The sequence below is a fragment of the Kwoniella pini genome, chromosome 3 (assembly GCF_000512605.2).
Source record: "Kwoniella pini CBS 10737 chromosome 3, complete sequence".
NCBI lineage: Eukaryota > Fungi > Basidiomycota > Tremellomycetes > Tremellales > Cryptococcaceae > Kwoniella > Kwoniella pini.
Genome location: NC_091718.1, coordinates 744,214 through 761,558, shown reverse-complemented (window position 1 = coordinate 761,558; position 17,345 = coordinate 744,214). Strand labels below are relative to the sequence as shown.

Here is a 17,345-nt window from a genome sequence, read left to right as displayed (position 1 = left end):
ATCAATCAATTAGGAATTTAAGTGAGGGTCAATGAGGAAAATAAGATTAGCGAACAAAGCTTACACGATCATCCGCAGCTCAGATCTTCGCCATCATGAAGAAGATAACGGTCAGATCATTTCATACACCTGGATCTAGGGCCGTATGATCGTTCATTGACAAGAGGTCCTTTAGTTAACGAGCTATAGGCATTATGACTTTTGATCATCATCATCAGTCCGAGAGCCCGAATAGTGCTATGCTCAATTGATGAAATCAGAATATTCAGTCAACGACCTCCGAATGCCACTTGCAGAAAGAGCAATATGTTCTTGATATTAACATCTCCCATCAAGCTACATATCCAATAATCTCAATCGAGCTGAAAAATTGATTTATACATAACACTACTTCAAAATACTCTGTACTCTTTCAATCAAGCTTTTATCCTATGATCTTTCGGTCATACTACACTATCGTCTGTTTCTTGGGGAGGAGGCTCCCTCTTTATCCCATCAGCTACTATAGCAGGAGCCACCATCGAGATCGATGACATGAGCTAGAACATTCAATTAACAAAGTTCCGCCTGAGGAGACTTACAAGTAGAAAAAACATATAACCGTATCCATCTTCAAGCTTGACTTTCATTTCAGGTATTGTTCCTTTCAATCGATGTTTGAGATCTAAAGTTGCACTTGCATTTCCAATGACCATAAGAAGGAGGCAAGATATAAATCCTAACATCATTGTAAATGCTGAGCGCTACCAATATTTCAACTCAATTAGTCATACAAATATGCGAAGGATTCGAATGGAAAAAATGATGAATTGATTTATACTTACATCGTAAAAACCAGGTACGAAAGGTGCTACCCAGAAGAAAATTAAACTTAAGACTATAAATCCCAGAGTTACGTGATTTATCAATACGAAGGTAGAATTTGGGAATTTCTCCGTTAATGTTTGATTAGAAGGTAAATGTAGGTATTCTATCGAAGGCTTGAAGAAGAATGCTCTTTGACATATAGGTCTACAGAAAAGGTAATTTCAATTATGAGCTGAGATTGCTCATGCCATAAGACAGCAGGATATCAATTGTGATTCAACGGGAGAAAAGCTATTGCAGCTCAAAGTCGAACGAACACTCACTTCTCGTCCCGATACTGCATACATCCTCCTCCTGGTCCTAAATTAATATGAAAATTTCTTTGTGTAACTTCTTCTTCCCCTTTACGGTTTATAAAAGTTATATTCATCTTAGGATTATCGGATATTTCATAAAGACTCAATGCCGGAGCTGAGACTGGTGATAAAATAAATATCACCATGAAGATAATAGTCAAAACTATTACACAATAGGGATTATTAAAGCCAATTAGTACATACAGTAAAACCGATTCAAGCGCAAGTTTTGATAGAACAACAATGACAAAGTTGAGGGCGACTCACGGGGAAAGACAGAATGCCATATCTGAGACTCCCATCTAACATGCTTCTGAAAGTATACCGTAGTTCTCATCATTTGCAATTAGGTGAGGAGTTCTGGCATATATTGATAGACTATAATGGGAGGGATGGGCTCAAGTTGGAGCTAATAATGGACGTTAAAGTGAATTGTTGAGAGCAATGCGTTTTTCGGGGTTTTCCCTCGTTGTATGCAGTGTCGGATCTCATGTATATTGTTTATACGATCAAGCCGAAGAAGGAATCGTCCATTAGATGAAAGATGATTGTTGGGTGGCGAATGTCACCTAACGAAGCTGTGCATGGATCCGTACCTGCTTTTGGTATTACTCCTATTATTGCGTATGATACATCACGCACGGACACTCAACGCAAACAACTAAAACACATCATATACAGTATCGTAGCTTCAGGAGAAATGTTATCTGGGATTTTTATTTGAATTGATATTCAACGATTTAATTATTGATGTTCAAGGGATTGGAAGGTTAAGACCAAAATAAATAGATAGAGACAAGATACCTTTGTCGACTGGTAGATTGTTGGCTAGTCTTCGAGTCACTCAGAACAACAAGGAAATGATACTGACATACATGGGCATAATCAATCTATTCACAATCTATACATCGCTTTTGACCTTTCATTAAATCTGAGAAGATATAAATTGAAGGATTGAGATAGCATTATTATAGGAAATTCCGCGGTGCACAATCTCAACCAAGAGGAATTCTTACAAATAGGGTTAATAGGTGCCTCGACCGGTTTGATCTCGTTGCCAGCTGTATACGATATCCTGGAGGATTAGCCGCTGTTCTACAAGTATGCCTTGGTTAACAAGCTCGAGATCACTCACAAATGTCGTCTTCTGTAGCTAACAGGTTTGTGAGTCGGGTTTCGCTCATTGCCAAATCTTCCGAACATCCCACATCCAGCAAAGCACAGAGCGAGAGTAAGGGCAACCTGAAAAGCCAGATCTTAGCCGCATTCAAGTTTTTTCATTTGTGAGACTCAAGTTTTAGGAATGAACTTACAGCACCCCCCAGAGCGATCCATACACCATTACCGATTCTCGCATCAAGTACATCATTAGAAGCATCTTCGATCCTGTGACGTGCTACTAGGGCCAAAGCGAGATCTAAAGCCCAAGCGAGCCATGCTGAGATGACGGCGAAGAACAAAGACACAAAGGTGAACTGGCATGATTGGGAAAAACGGCATCAGCTCCCCATAAGGGCTCGAATCTGAGTGATAGGGGGGCATCATAGTTATACGAGGGTATTGGAAACTTACGATCTCCCATCCTCTGCTAGAGCAAAGCCAAGCGAAGAAACTCCAAATAAGACTTAATCCGGCTAAACCAGCTGCAATAGCATTAAGGATCAAGGCTCCCGCCACACCCTTGATGACTGCTTTCGAAAGTCCGCTGTTACTCAAGCCTAATAAGTTCTCATCAAATGTATAGCCTACGTGTGGATCTGTACATCCTGCATTTGAGGAGTATTCGAAACCCAAAATGCTGTGCATGAGTTCACATAACATCAGGACTAGTTGATATGATGGGTATACCTTGACGGTAAGAACAGTAAATAATTAAATGTGATGTACTGACCTTGCTTGACCACCTTGATAACATAATCCGAATACACCAGCATTTGCTCCAAGTGATGTGCTTCCAATACTGTTACCTTGTTTGATACGAACTTGTAAGAGGTAGATTGTCTTGATTATAGGAACAGATAGGGTTACCAGGAGGAGCAAGATGAATCCTCCCACTATAGTATCATATTAAGTGACATTAGTTGACTTTATTTTGGCTGGGTTATATACACGGCTTACAGGACAAAAAGAAGGCTGGGAAAGCTGCGCGAGCTAACATGTTATAGAATATGTGATTCGACTATGTGGATGATTATTGGCCAAAATGGGTGATTGATGGGAACGATGATTCTAAGCCAAGATGACCCAAGTTAAAGACTTAGTGATGAAGGAACGGTAATTCAAGCTGTAATGACTCAACTTCGGGAGTTGAAAACATTGAAAGGAATGTCATTCACCGTCAATGAATGTGTTAGTTGACGTCATGATCAATTAAAAGGTCCTTTACACAGCAAGAATTGAGAGGTACAGGCCTCCAAGGGCTTTTAGACGCCCCGTGCATGAAAACGATCTTGTTGATGCAAAACACACAGACGAGGTACACACGCTCTGACCGTTGATGCCCTTTCTTAATTCTTCGCTACATCTTCCATTAACGAGCTGCCACATTCCATTCTTATCTATCTTCGAAGGGAAGTCGGCGACATCCGGTTAACTCTGATGTCGGTTGCCGATATAACCAAGTAAGACTTCTTCAGATCGTCCATTTATGTCTTATGAGTTAATTACGATGTAGCTTCAGATAGGTGGACCATATCCGTACATAAGCTCGAGGACAATTCTCACATTGTCAGAAACTGAGAAGCTCTGTATGTATAAACCACTCGCGGATCGATTTTGTCTCGACAACCCCACTACATCACGCAACCATGTCACCTTCCATACATCCAGCTTGCGACCCCTTATCAACTCTCGGGCCTTCATTATTTCTCCAAATCCTCTCCCAGCTACCTTTAGAATCCCTTCAAACCTGTTACTCAGTATCAAAATCATGGAATGAATTGATCTCATCTTCGCCAACTACGTTGTATAAACCTTTAGCATATAGTATAGGACTCGAACCTCCACAATTGTCTAAATTGGAGAAGATAGATAAAAATACAGCTAAATCTTCTGCTTGGTTGAATCCTAGACAGGATCAGTCGAAACCAATCACATCTGATACATTGCACTGGAAAAATGTGGTCAAAGAACAGGTGATTATGCAGAATAATTGGAAAAGGGGAAGAGCGAAAGGGAAATGGATTTATCCAAGAACAAATACCGCTTGGAGAATCAAAATTGATGAAGAAGAGGGAACCATCATATCGACTACGAGACTCAGTAAGTATTCGCAACCTGCATCAAAGATTCTCTTGTCCAAATCTTGCCATATCCTGACATTCTCATTTTGGTAGTTGGGGTTTCAGTTTCTGATTTCGAAACTTCTGAACCTCTTTTTGAGTATAAAGAAGTAGGTGGTTATGCTCATTTAGAATTTGTCAAAGGTTATGCTATTTTCAATTCGAATAATGGTGAGTATAACCGACAACTGTTTTTACAGTATATGTTCTGGACTGTAGAGCTGATCGATCAGTGAAGCAGACAGATCATTCGAAGTTCATATTACACCTTCCGCCTTATCCCGTCTCTCCACTGAGCGGCGTTCTAAATTACCACCTTCAAACCAATCAATCACCCACAACAAAGGCTATTCATTCACCAACGGAAAACGCTATGTACCTGTACCAACTATATCCAATGAGATACCTCCAAGAGGTCATTTGACATACTACAAATCCCTCACTCCGCGTACAGAATGTTTTGCCTTTCGAGCTAGGATAGATAGACAATATACTCCCGAAGAGAGATTGGTTTTTGGGACTAGCAGCACTGAAGAAGCTTATATATATGATCTACAAAGTGAGAGTGATCAGGAAATGGAGAATTTCATCTATGAACCTGAAGATAGGGGTCCACCGAATGTATGTGTCGATTATTGTGAACTGAAGTGAAAATCATTGCTTGCCCGATTTTGCATATGAGCTAACAAATTCACGGTCAGTACATCGAATTTGACGATAATTACCTGTATATATGCCAACAATTCTCAGTAAATGTTTACTCAAGAAATACAAAACGTAAACTCCTTACTTTCCCTCCTTTATTCACAGCTCCTTTCGATGCAGCCTCAGCCATTTATACATGCTATGATACTTCCAAAGTTACGAAAAAAATAAAGCCTAAAGCGAAAGATGATATTCTTGTAGGCGAGATAGAAATCCAAGGTAAATGGATTGATGATCTTGGTTTTGACGCTGTAATGATGGCTTCGGGACAAGGAAGAATAGCGGGAAGGAAATTTTCAGCGTGAGTAGTAATCATTGTCTATTATTCGGTCTCCTCCTTATGTTTCTCGTATTACAAACTAATGGAAATCCTTGTTTTATGATAGAATACATTACACCTCGAATGATTTATTTGCTATTACTAGATCAGGAACAATATATGCTTTACGAAATTATCATGAAATTTTTTCAATACAAAATCCTGAAGAAAGAGATAAAGCTGTAAATGCAAATTCACTAGCTATAGTATTAAGAGAATGTTTGTTACAATTATCAACTTACGGTGAAAACGTCGTAATTACAAGTGTAAGTTAAAAACTTAATTGAAAAAGTTGAATACTTTTTGTTAACAAACCCAATATGAATTTTAGAGTTCAAGTGTTTTTCTTCTTCACACAGAATCTTTACCTAAACCACCATACAATATTGGAATTTCCCAAAATCCTAGAATGAATATAAAATTAATTAAATTATTAGATATAATTCAAAAAGGAATGGTACAATGTTCTTGTCTTCAAATGGATTCAAAACGTATTTATATTGTTTATTGGGCTTTAGGTGAAGCTGAAGCTGGTGGTCATGAGGATTATGAAGGTAATAAAATTTTACCTCCTGAACAAGCTATTAATGCACATGGGTTATGTGTGAAAGTTTGGGATTTCAGTGTAGAATAATAATTTTCCATCTTCAAGAAAAAAGTGGAAATCAAAAATCAAGTTGGTATTACCTTCTGCCGCAAGGGATGTAAGGACAACTTACTAAGCGTTTCAAAAGGTCAACGGGTCAATCTTATTGAAAAACAGGTGACGAGTCAATCTCAATAGCGAATCAGGGCCAACCTTCAACCCAACTCAAAGCGTTTATTACGAAGACCGAGACGAAGTATTTGGTTTGGACTTTCATGATATGATCTTTATGAAAATACTCGCGCACATGTTCATGAATACGAAACAAAATATGTTTTGCACACATTTTCGAAAGGCGTATATCAATGTACGACGAACTGGTTGTTCCCCTGCATATGTGCATGTATGAATTGATCTATGATATTACTCTATGCGCAGAATTCGTTGATGTAGTCACATAACAATTTGACCGATTCGAGTGTCACGGCGTTGTAGATTGAGGCTCGAATACCTGCGAAAAGAAATAAATTTAGCTACATCACTCGGTAGTCCGTACACACACAATCATATGCCCCTCATCTTCAAACGACCTAATCACAGATGGAATGACCATGATGAACTTCACTCACCTCCAACGCTTCTATGTCCCTTTAATTGCTTGAATCCTCTTTTCTCAGCACCATCTAAGAATTTCTTTTCCTCTTCTGGACTTCCTTCAATTGTAAATGTAACATTCATCCAACTTCTAGCATTTTCATCTCTTACAACTAATTTAACTTTATTTTTCTTTTCAGCAGATTCTAATGTTGAATATAATAATTCAGCTTTTTGTTTATTTATATTTTCTATTCCTTTTAATCCACCTTTATTATTTAAAAGATGTTTAAGTACTAAAGCACTAACGTAAATTGGAAAAGTTGGTGGAGTATTATATAAAGATTTATTATCTGATAAAATTTTATATTCATATGTTATAGGAGTATGTGGTATACAACCTAATTTTGATGCTTCTGTTGTATCAATTAATAAATCATTTCTAATAATTAAAACAGTTACACCTGAAGGACCTAAATTTTTTTGTGCACCTGCATAAATTATTGCATGTTTTTCTAAATTTAAAATTGGTCTTGAAATAAAACTTGATGAATAATCTGCAATAATTTCTACACCTTCTGGTACATTTTCAAAAGGAAATGAACTAGAAATTGAATTATGTGGAAATTCAATTCCATTTATAGTTTCATTTTCACAATAATAAATAAAAGCTGCTTCTTTATTAAAATTATATTCAGATTTTTTAGGTAATCTTGTCCATTTTTCAGATTTCATACTTGCTGCAATTCTTGGTTCAGCAAATGCAGGACAATTTGGAAAAGGAGGTAATGATAATCTTTGAGCTTCAGCATATGCTTTAGAAGACCATGATCCAGTTAAAACGTAATCTAAAATAGGAGGTTTAAATTCTTCTGCTTTTACTGGATTCTTTAATCTATGAGCAGCTAATAAATTAAGTACAACAGCTGAAAATTGTCCAGTACCTCCTCCTTGAGTGAAAAGAATTGAATAGTTGTCTGGAATCGAAAGCAATTTACGCAAATCGGCTAAATATTATCACGGGTATATTAATATTGTAAAATCCTATTTACTTATTATTGAGATTCGACTTACCCTCTGCACCTTCGATCACAGCTTTGAACTCTTTTCCACGATGCGAAAGTTCACAAATACCCATTCCTGTATCTTGGTAATTTAATAAACCTTGCGCCGCTTCTTCCAGGACATTACTGGGAAGTGGTGAAGGTCCCGCGGCGAAATTATGTACTTGATCTCGAGTTGGCATTGTGTTGCTACTTGAACAGGTTTTGATTAGACAAAAGGAATGTTAAAGATAAGATTAGAATTAGCGGAGTCATTACTCGATTTATCGACTTTTGGATTTTGGGATTTTTGTAGATCCCGAATACGCGCTTGATGAAATTCGGAAAAATCATTCACTAATCTCGCCATCGGTTTATTTTTTACTCGAGTCATTTGGTGAAGTGGGTGCATATCGTGGGAAAGTGAAATCATCAATAATAACGATTTAAGGTTATTTGAGCTGTATCTCCCTATTAAAAAACCACCCCTTGGGGCCTAGATTACCAAATATCAACTCAAATAAAAGATTAAGATTAGTTAGAATGACGATATAAACAATATTGATAATCCCAGCTTCACATCAAGATCAGGCTATGATAAGCTATCAAATGTGTGGGATCCTCTCGTGTATCCGTGTATATCAATGTGAATGTGACAGATATATAACACACTGAAAGCGTTGAAAACAATGTATTGACAATGTGAAAGTGGATCTCAAAACAAGTTCCAATTGAATTCGCGGTAAGCTTAATCTTTGATCCGTTTTGTTAAACGATGTGATCCTCATTGAAAACATCTAATTCAATCATTATCTGACTTATTAGTCTACGAAGTAACAGAAACTAGCACTATGCATTTCCTCCAACGTCTCATTCACTTTTATTACGCTTTACCAAGCTTGAATGCTGTAGCTTCAACTTGGACTTCCGATCAATTACCTTCAATATATCAATCTGACAAAATGGTATCTGTTCCGCCCAACACAGTTGACGTTACCATCCCTTCAACAGCGTTAATAGCTATCATACGAGATTTGTGCGCTCTGATTTCACTCACTATTGAAAATTCATTATCATTCGTTAATTATTTATGGAGATTTTGGCTCTCCTTATGGGGCTTAGAGAGGTACATCAGATACGATCAAACCAGGACTAAAGTACATGAAAGTGGAAAAGGACGTGGGATTGTAGTTTTAGGTGCGAATGAGGGTAAGTGGGATGTCACAAATTTGAAAATGTCGACAATCAGTAATCGAGGCTTGCTGATACACCTCCAATGCCAGCTACAGGTCAAAGTTTAACTCTCGCTCTAGCTAAGATTGGATACACTGTGTTTCCTCTTATTCCACTACCATCTCCATCATCCCCTCCTACTTCTTCAGCATTGACTAATCTACTCTTAACATGGTCTGGAATGCAAAAAAGATTAAGAGCAAGATATCCCGGTCATTGTGGTGGAGTCGTGCCTGTGATTATCGATCCTGAAGGTATATCAGATGATCTCACTTCAGCTACAAGAGGTGATCTCAAACGACCTGAAAATATCAGATTAAATGACCAAGTAGTGCATGGTGGAAGATTTAAACATGCTGGAGAAACTGTTAGAGCTTATTGTAAGGAGAATAAGTTAATCCTTACTTCGATCATATGTATTAATCGACCAATTAAAACCAAACCCTATTCCATTGGAAAGTATAGCAATGATTTAGGTTTTGAACGAATGAAAAGATCAAGAAGTGGAGAAGGGGATGATTCTAATCATCTCAAGATTTCGGTTGATCCCTCTTCAGCAATGCAAAGAAGTTCATCAGCACCTTCCGCTTCTATAATTTTACCCAACGATACAAGCCGAGTCCTACTGCACAACAACGACCGTACTTCAAGTCTCAAAGGAAAGGGCAAGCGAAAAAATGCATCGAGTGAATTGGAATTAGCCCCCTCATCTTTGATATTATCCGAGGAATCAACGCTATCTTCACTTTACCGATCAAATATCTTGGATCCATTGGCAATCATCAAAGAACTGAGCGATTTGTTGAGTGTATCAAACATATCGAAGATGGTCAACGGTAGAATTATCTTTATAAATGGGAGTGGAGATGGAAATATCGTTAATCTTGCAAAGTATGATCAAGACGAAAATGTACAAGAAGCGGTAAATGAGTATTTTGGAACAGGAACCAAAGGTTCGAAGGCAACAAGATTTGCTCATGAGATACAGAAGGAAATGATGAAGACGATACGTTGGGATTTGTCTCGAATCGGAGTGGAGGTTTGTGAAGTTCTCGTTGGTAAGTTGATCTCGAGTTAAAATGAATAAAGCAAAGTATGGACTCATCTGAGGCGATTCAACCAGGTCCAATGGCTCCCAAAACACAAACGGCTGGTATACGTGTCCGAGAGGAAAGTGAAGATAGTAATGATTGCACAACGTCTCTTCTTAGAGACGCTTTAAACAAGTGAGCAAATCAAGGAACGATCAATTATGGTATGACCTCTGATTTATATCCTGTTTGTATTAGGGTAAATTCCAGTACTCCCTTCTCGAAACTTGGACAGACGGATAGCAAATCCGGTAAGTTTTGTTTCAAGTGTACAAGACCTCTTGAAGTATGCTGACTCCGATTTGGCTACTTGGGATTAGTTCGACATATCGTGAGTCGACGAAGTGGTCCAAATCGCGCATCAACTTTTAGCTCACTGATTTATTTTGATGTGTTAGGCCGTAACACGTCAGATCAACCTTTTGAAAAGACTTTACGCAGTCGATGATGCTTTATTATTCGCAAGTGTAAGAAGAGCAATAGAAGATAAATATGTTAGAGTTAATCATAAAGCAGGCCTATCAGCTTATATTGATCAATTAATGTATTTAATACCATACAATATTGGTTTCATGATTAGAAATCTCTTGATGAGTATTTTAAAGTTGATTTTGGAGGTTATCTGGATCGTAATGGAATTATGGAGAGAAGGATTAAAAGCTAGTGATTTTTTGGAAAATGATATTGATAGATCAATTGGTTGAAGTCTGTAAGAATATTTCAGAAGTTATTATAGTTGTATAATTTTTGTTTAATCTCTTTTTTATTTATCATATTCAATATTGCTATTTGTATTTCTTATATACTGTCAATTCAATTCCTATCTAGTTTATCAATCCTAGTATACATGCACAATTGAATGCATTACTATTTCCTCAATTCATTTACTATTTTCATTTATTTACATAATACAATTGATTAATATAGATACATTTCATTCGAATATTCAAAATTATGGTTTGGGATTCAAAAAGTATAGTACAGACATTAAGACGATTTGAACGTTTTGATGTTTCTTCGCTTTAAGAGGAAAGAGATGAAGGAGGAAAGTATTTAGGTATAATTGATTTGTAAACATCTTCATCTCTTTGTGAAAAGACAACGTATATAACTCGAGTAATCTGTTGTTGTTTTGAGTGAATTAGCTTCTATGATAACTTTCCAGAGAATACTGTAATAAGCATTCATTCAAACTCACAGTTTCGTCTTTCTCTAAAATTGTTCTAGTAGTTTCAATTGCAATTTCAGTAGCATCTTGTATTGGATAACCGTCTGTATCGAAAAAATTATATTAATTTTTATGTTTTAGAATGAAGTAAATACTCAAAATTAGATTTCGAAATAAATGGAAGAGATCGATATCAATGATTTTTAAGATAAATTTAAACTCACAAACTCCGGTTGAAATACTTGAAAATCCAATTGAACCTCCTCCATTATTTTTACATAGTTCTAATGAAGTTGAATAACATGATTTTAAATTTAATTCACATTCCTCTTTTTTAGATGAAGAATAAATAGGTCCAACAGTATGAGCAATAAATTTAGAAGGTAACTATTTTTTTTTTACAAATTATAAGTAATGAAGTTCATATTAAAATGTAATATTGAAACATACTTTATAAGCTTTTGTAAGTTTAGTTTCACCTGTTTTAGCTCCTCCAAGAGTTTTACATTCTTCAAGTAAATTTGATCCTGCTGCTCTATGTATTGCTCCATCAACTCCACCTCCACCAAGTAAAGAAGAATTAGCTGCATTAACTATTACATCTGCCTATAAATTTTTCAGTTTGTATGATTAGCTAAAAAGCAGGATTATGTATTTTGTAGCATACTGAAGATGTCGATTTATGTAACATACCTCGAGTTTAGTAATGTCACCTATGTTCAGCATTCATGAGCTTTGAAACCTCTGATCAGAGAAGATCAAAAATTTACCTCGCCATATGCTAATCCTTTTATTCAATGCTTCATCATAATTATATTTTGAGTCGTCATTGGCTTTCGAAATCTCGTTGGAATTGTACAGATCAGCTAAAGTCGGTATGTCATTTGGGGAAGTAGTCATCCTGAGTACCGAGGCATTCGATATTTTGCAACTTTGAAAGGGTTGGTAATGTGTTGTATGAGATGTCGATTCGAAAAGTATTTGTCTGATACTTGGGCTGAGGATTCGTTTGGCAATTACGAGGACAGACATATGATGAAAGCAACGATGAATATCAAGTGAAGCGAAAGAGAAAGTCGGACTGAAAATGATACAATTCGTATCGCTCTGACCGGGTAAGTTGTCATTGTTCGTTGTTGACACGTCATTTAACCGCGTTTTGCTCGTGCGTAGCTTGTAATTTATCGCATATACGAGCGCTCATCAAACGATTATCGTAGCAAGCACCTGGACGTTGGAGAGGGGAATGAAGCATAGAAGCAGGATGAAGCCAGAGATGCAGGATCGTCTATGCATGGTATACAACTTATGGTCTGAATTCCCTTTGTTCGGTTCTCACTGCCCTTTATAACTGCTTTCTCGAGTATATTTTCCGGTCATCTCTGGATATCCGCTCCCAAATTCTTGCTCCTCTTGCATCACTCTGCTTCTCGCTCTAGCGATGTTGAAGTTTAGTGGTGTGAAAAAATTACCGTTCCATCCTTTTCCCGTTGACCGAGACGAAATGATAAAACACTATCATCGCCATAGCTGCTATTCCTAGACCATTTGAGAGATTGGTAAGTGTAGTGTCGGATATCATGTCTTCAAATAATGTAGCTAGTGGGATGGATATATAGCTGATCATGCTACGTTAGTTCAGCTCTTCTTGACTAGATACCAGAAGACTTACTGCGGAGAACAGATGAACCGTTAATAAAGCGATACTGTCTCTAGTCTTGTTGGTTGGGATTTCTACGACCAATCACGTTGAGGTCTAGTAATGGCGTTCTGAAGCACTATTTTTTGTTTGTACGAGTTTTGCGTTTCGAGTTTAAAGTAAAGCTTATGATAGGTAATGAAGAATGATTTAAGTGTTTCACAACCAGGTCACATTTGAGGATAATGTTGCCCCGGAATTAAACGTTCGCGTTGTGACATTCTTTGGTAACGTCATATCATCGACTTGAGTTTATCAACATTGCTTCATATTCTCTCCTTTTCTTGCTTTTCATCCTTGAGAAGCAGTTTACACCTTGGAACGACTAAGATGGGAGGCTTCTCGATACATCCCTTGTTACCCTCCATCAAGGCGAAGATAACGGCTATTCACCAATACGGTGAGGCTGAGTTGGACCTACCTCTCACGCGGCATGCTGACTCTTGATGTTTCAGATGATCGTTTGTATGTCGGCTTGTTGAATGGTACTTTGCAGATATATTCGTATAACATCTCAAAAGATGATAATTTACCTCGAGTCGAACTCTTGAAGACACATACACTCGGGAAGAGGCAGATGGACCAAATAGGTATATTGGGAGAATCAAATCAGATTATAATACTTTCTGGTCGGTCTGAATTCCTTTGACATTGTTGGACGGACCGGTAAAGCTGAGATTCTACTTACAGATACGGTAGTCACTCTTTATTCTCTTCCGGAATTGACTAAGAAGGGCTCGATAGTATTAAATCAAGCTAGGTCGGCGCACTGCTTCGCCCATACAAAGTACTCAACACAGGGCAAGAAAGGTGAATCTTCGACCGGGATTAGCTCAAAAGAACTGCTCGTGGTGGGATGTCGGAAGAAAGTGGTAGTTTATGGTGCGGGAAAAGGGGGACTCAAGGAAGGCTGGGTATGTCAATCCAGATCGACCTAGAATGTAAGAACCGCTCTGAGCTAACCCTCGACGGGTCTAATAGGAACTGAATCTCCCTCATTCTCCAAGAACGATAATATTTCCTTCCCCACCCTCAACAGGTATACCAGAAACCGTACATCTATTATTCACACCTCAAACTTCCGTTTTGTTACATATCAACCCTTCGTCCTCTGCGAATCGTCTCAACGTTTCAGACACAACCACATTTCCACCTCCCCCTTCTAGTTCGGCGAGCTTGATAGCCGAAGAAGGCGGAAGTACCGGTATAACCATGGGAATGGGAGCTTTGACTGGATTAGGAGGTTATGTGGGACTAGGCGCAAAATCTGCCGCTCCTCTTGGAACCAGCACTGTTGGCGGAGAGGTTTTGTTGGCGAGAGATGGTGAGCAAATCAGTCTCTACCACAGCGATCCCGCTCATGCTGATTGACTCTTGTTAAAGATACGGGCGCATTCTTATCTAGCGAAGGCAATTACACCAGAACAGAATCTTTACAATGGCCCGGTCCTCCCGATGCTCTAGGTAGGCAATCCTGTTAAAATATAATGGACAGCATCTCGACTCACGCGTTGTACCAATAGCATTTTCCAATCCTCACATATATTCCGTCGTTCCCGTTCTACCTTCGTCCTCGACCTCGTCCTCTCAGACTATACCCGTTCCGACCGTTCAAATACATCTTGCACCTACTCTGACACTTCGTCAAGCGTTCAAACTACCGGAACCTCCGACGGGCGGTCAAGCAGTTAGTCATATGATAAACACTTTCAAGGCTTCCCCTTCCCTCATTCCAGCAGAAGTCATGAACCCGTCAACAAAGATGTTGATTGTATCAACGCCAACGGATAGGCACTTGTCTCAAGCTGAAGGAAGCTCTATATGGACTCTACAGTCGGGCGACATAGGAGAAGAGGTCGATCAGTTAGTGAAAGAAGGTAGAGTATCTGATGCAATAGGTCTGGTAGAAGCAGTCGGGGAGGTTGGCCTTTCGCCCGTGAGCTGCTATTTTAATTAAACACATTTGGGAATTGCTAACAATTTGTACTTATTAGTCTCGTCGCTTACCACATCTGAAGACCTTGCAAGCTGTCACTCAAATGGCCAAAGGGGAATATCAATCTGCCATGGAGGCTTTTCTGATATTCAACGTCAACCCAGCCTTGGTTTTATCGCTCTACCCGGCAGAGATCATCTCAGGAAAATTACATGTACCGAAAGATCAATGGATGGATCTTTTCGGTGCTGTGCCTGAAGCTAAATTACAGCCTGAAACTACTGTGGAAAGAGAAGACTCAACAGCTAAGGGGATACTCAAATCTGTTGCTGGATTAGGAGGACTGACTAAAAAAGGGAGCGTAAATGGGTTGAGAGAGTTGGGTGATAATGCTAGTATAAGGAGTGGGAAGAGTATCGATAAAAATGCTGATCAAGAAAAAGTGCCCATAATGAAAGAGGAAGATGGTAAGTTTACTCGATTCCACTGGAATGTATCTTTGGCTAATTGATAGCAACCATATAGCTGTACCACCAAGAGCAGCACTGGAAGCTTTGATGTATTTCTTATCTGACAGAAGACAGAAGCTCGCTGGAGCAATGGCCACGAATCCTTTGCCGATAGAAGCTGACTATCCGCCATTATCATCCCTTTCTGCGGAAACTCAACATAATCTACCATCAACCCCATTCTCCGAATTGACACCTGAGCAATTACTTAGAATAGCTCAAGTGATATATACTGGTCTGATAAAAGTTTATCTTGTTGCTAGACCTGTCTTGGTGGGTAGTTTATGTAGAATTGAGAATTGGTGTGATGTTGAGGAAGTCGAAGAATTGCTAAAAGCTCAGAAGGTCAGTCATCACCCCTTTTGAAACGTCCATACAATTGTATGGTTTCGTGGGCTGATTGTCGAGGTTGGGTCAGAAATTTGGCGATTTGATCGATCTGTATCAGGGTAAAAAGATGCACGGCAAAGCTCTGAAGATGCTGCATGAGTAAGTCGTGCTTTCCGCACTTCGTGGGACCCAAGTGAAATTACGCATGAGCTAAATTTTTATCATCAGATTGGCGAAAGATGAAGAAGATAAGCTGGATAGATATCCTCCCACTATTCGATATCTTCAGAAACTCGGTCCTTCCCAATTAGATCTGATTCTGGAATCGTCGAAATGGATTTTTGAGGAGGACCCAAAGATGGGATTACAAGTTAGCTGCCTGTTCTCCTTTTTCGGAAAGCGATCGAGCTGATGCATTCTTCATTGAATAGATCTTCACGGCAGATGAACCTGAAGTCGAGTCTCTGCCTCGTAGTGAAGTAATGCGATTCCTCGATAAGACAAACCAAGAAGCATGTATAGGATATTTAGAACATATTATACATACTGTTGGCGAAGAAGGTCCGGATTTTCATGATAAACTTGCGGAGCTTTATCATGCGCGAGTCAAAGGTGAACAAGGTAAGAAGGGGGACGCAGGTAAGTGGACCATTGCTTCAATTGAAGTGACCGGGTTGAGAATCGCAGCTGATACGGTCTGTACTTAGACATACGAGAAGCAAATTATGAGATATTTTTGGAATTCTTGCAAAGTTCAACGACATATAGACCTTTCAGATTGATAAGCAAACTTGCTGCTGAAGGTGAGCTGTTCCCAACCCCTTTAAGAAGTGGATGAAATTGCTTATCGAAAGTTGGATATTTGGATATTCAGAGATGCCTGAAGCTCGTGCTATTTTGCTGGGAAGGATGGGTAAACATGAAGAAGCTTTACGTATATATGTCTATAATTTGGAAGATTATCAAGCAGCAGAATTGTAAGAATATATCATTACCCAACAAACAGCCAAAAGACAAACTGATTGAATGATTTACTTTATAGGTATTGCGTTCGAAATTATCCTTCAAATGATGAGATTTTCCTATTACTTTTACGTATATACTTAAGACCAATTTCAGGAAAAGAACCATTACTTTCACCTTCTTTAACACTTTTATCAAAATATTCGAATTCGTTAGAACCTAAACAAGTTTTAGATTTACTACCTCCTTTAATAACAATTCAACAAGTTGATAAATTTTTATTAAGTACAATTAGAGATACATTTAAAAAACAAAATGAAAATAAATTATTTAAAAATTTAATTAAAAGTAGAAAAGAAGAATTAGATAGAATTTTACTTGGATTAGAAAATAAAAGAATTAGAATTACTGATCAAAGAATGTAAGCTTTTTTTTGCATTCTAGAAAGTAAATTCAATCGAAATGAAAAATTAATTTGATTTATTATTATTATTTATTATTATAGATGTCCTCAATGTCATAAAAGACTTGGTAATTCAGCTATAGCTGTACATGCACCAAGGTGAGATATATCAATAAGGACGGAAATCGATAAATTAATGCATAGCTAACGATGATGTCTTCTTTATAAACAATTAAAGAGGCGAAGTTACTCATTTACATTGTAAAGATTCATTCAGTACAAAATTAGCTAGATTAAGAGGATAGTTTGATATAATTTCAAT

At 38.1% G+C, this 17,345-nt stretch overlaps 7 protein-coding genes across 7 annotated transcripts; 3 read left to right on the top strand and 4 right to left on the bottom strand.

The window, feature by feature from the left end:
• Positions 1-443: 443 nt before the first annotated feature.
• I206_102484 (uncharacterized protein) lies at positions 444-1,237 on the bottom strand (the record flags this gene model as incomplete). The annotated part of the gene is made up of 4 exons (XM_019154595.1): positions 444-539; positions 582-743; positions 825-1,011; positions 1,131-1,237. The coding sequence occupies 4 exons, from the start codon at positions 1,235-1,237 to the stop codon at positions 444-446; spliced, it is 552 nt and encodes a 183-aa protein (XP_019011998.1).
• Positions 1,238-2,187: 950 nt separating this feature from the next.
• On the bottom strand, positions 2,188-3,321 carry I206_102483 (uncharacterized protein; the record flags this gene model as incomplete). The annotated part of the gene is made up of 6 exons (XM_019154594.1): positions 2,188-2,224; positions 2,299-2,405; positions 2,477-2,638; positions 2,736-2,961; positions 3,055-3,217; positions 3,282-3,321. The coding sequence occupies 6 exons, from the start codon at positions 3,319-3,321 to the stop codon at positions 2,188-2,190; spliced, it is 735 nt and encodes a 244-aa protein (XP_019011997.1).
• Positions 3,322-3,970: 649 nt separating this feature from the next.
• I206_102482 (uncharacterized protein) lies at positions 3,971-6,102 on the top strand (the record flags this gene model as incomplete). The annotated part of the gene is made up of 6 exons (XM_019154593.1): positions 3,971-4,424; positions 4,499-4,615; positions 4,686-5,065; positions 5,146-5,450; positions 5,536-5,734; positions 5,800-6,102. 6 exons carry the CDS (start codon positions 3,971-3,973, stop codon positions 6,100-6,102), a joined length of 1,758 nt encoding a protein of 585 aa, XP_019011996.1.
• Positions 6,103-6,482: 380 nt separating this feature from the next.
• I206_102481 (phosphoserine transaminase) lies at positions 6,483-7,894 on the bottom strand (the record flags this gene model as incomplete). Its single annotated transcript, XM_019154592.1, has 3 exons — positions 6,483-6,565; positions 6,684-7,655; positions 7,723-7,894. The coding sequence occupies 3 exons, from the start codon at positions 7,892-7,894 to the stop codon at positions 6,483-6,485; spliced, it is 1,227 nt and encodes a 408-aa protein (XP_019011995.1).
• Positions 7,895-8,542: 648 nt separating this feature from the next.
• On the top strand, positions 8,543-10,719 carry I206_102480 (uncharacterized protein; the record flags this gene model as incomplete). The annotated part of the gene is made up of 6 exons (XM_019154591.1): positions 8,543-8,900; positions 8,975-9,982; positions 10,048-10,150; positions 10,214-10,266; positions 10,336-10,346; positions 10,414-10,719. 6 exons carry the CDS (start codon positions 8,543-8,545, stop codon positions 10,717-10,719), a joined length of 1,839 nt encoding a protein of 612 aa, XP_019011994.1.
• Positions 10,720-11,037: 318 nt separating this feature from the next.
• On the bottom strand, positions 11,038-12,083 carry I206_102479 (uncharacterized protein; the record flags this gene model as incomplete). The annotated part of the gene is made up of 6 exons (XM_019154590.1): positions 11,038-11,136; positions 11,214-11,287; positions 11,408-11,570; positions 11,634-11,789; positions 11,877-11,896; positions 11,954-12,083. 6 exons carry the CDS (start codon positions 12,081-12,083, stop codon positions 11,038-11,040), a joined length of 642 nt encoding a protein of 213 aa, XP_019011993.1.
• Positions 12,084-13,212: 1,129 nt separating this feature from the next.
• I206_102478 (uncharacterized protein) lies at positions 13,213-17,328 on the top strand (the record flags this gene model as incomplete). The annotated part of the gene is made up of 16 exons (XM_019154589.1): positions 13,213-13,282; positions 13,338-13,511; positions 13,573-13,796; positions 13,864-14,206; positions 14,266-14,346; positions 14,406-14,818; positions 14,877-15,285; positions 15,344-15,672; positions 15,746-15,816; positions 15,886-16,027; positions 16,089-16,296; positions 16,365-16,460; positions 16,532-16,634; positions 16,700-17,041; positions 17,126-17,182; positions 17,262-17,328. The coding sequence occupies 16 exons, from the start codon at positions 13,213-13,215 to the stop codon at positions 17,326-17,328; spliced, it is 3,129 nt and encodes a 1,042-aa protein (XP_019011992.1).
• Positions 17,329-17,345: the final 17 nt, after the last annotated feature.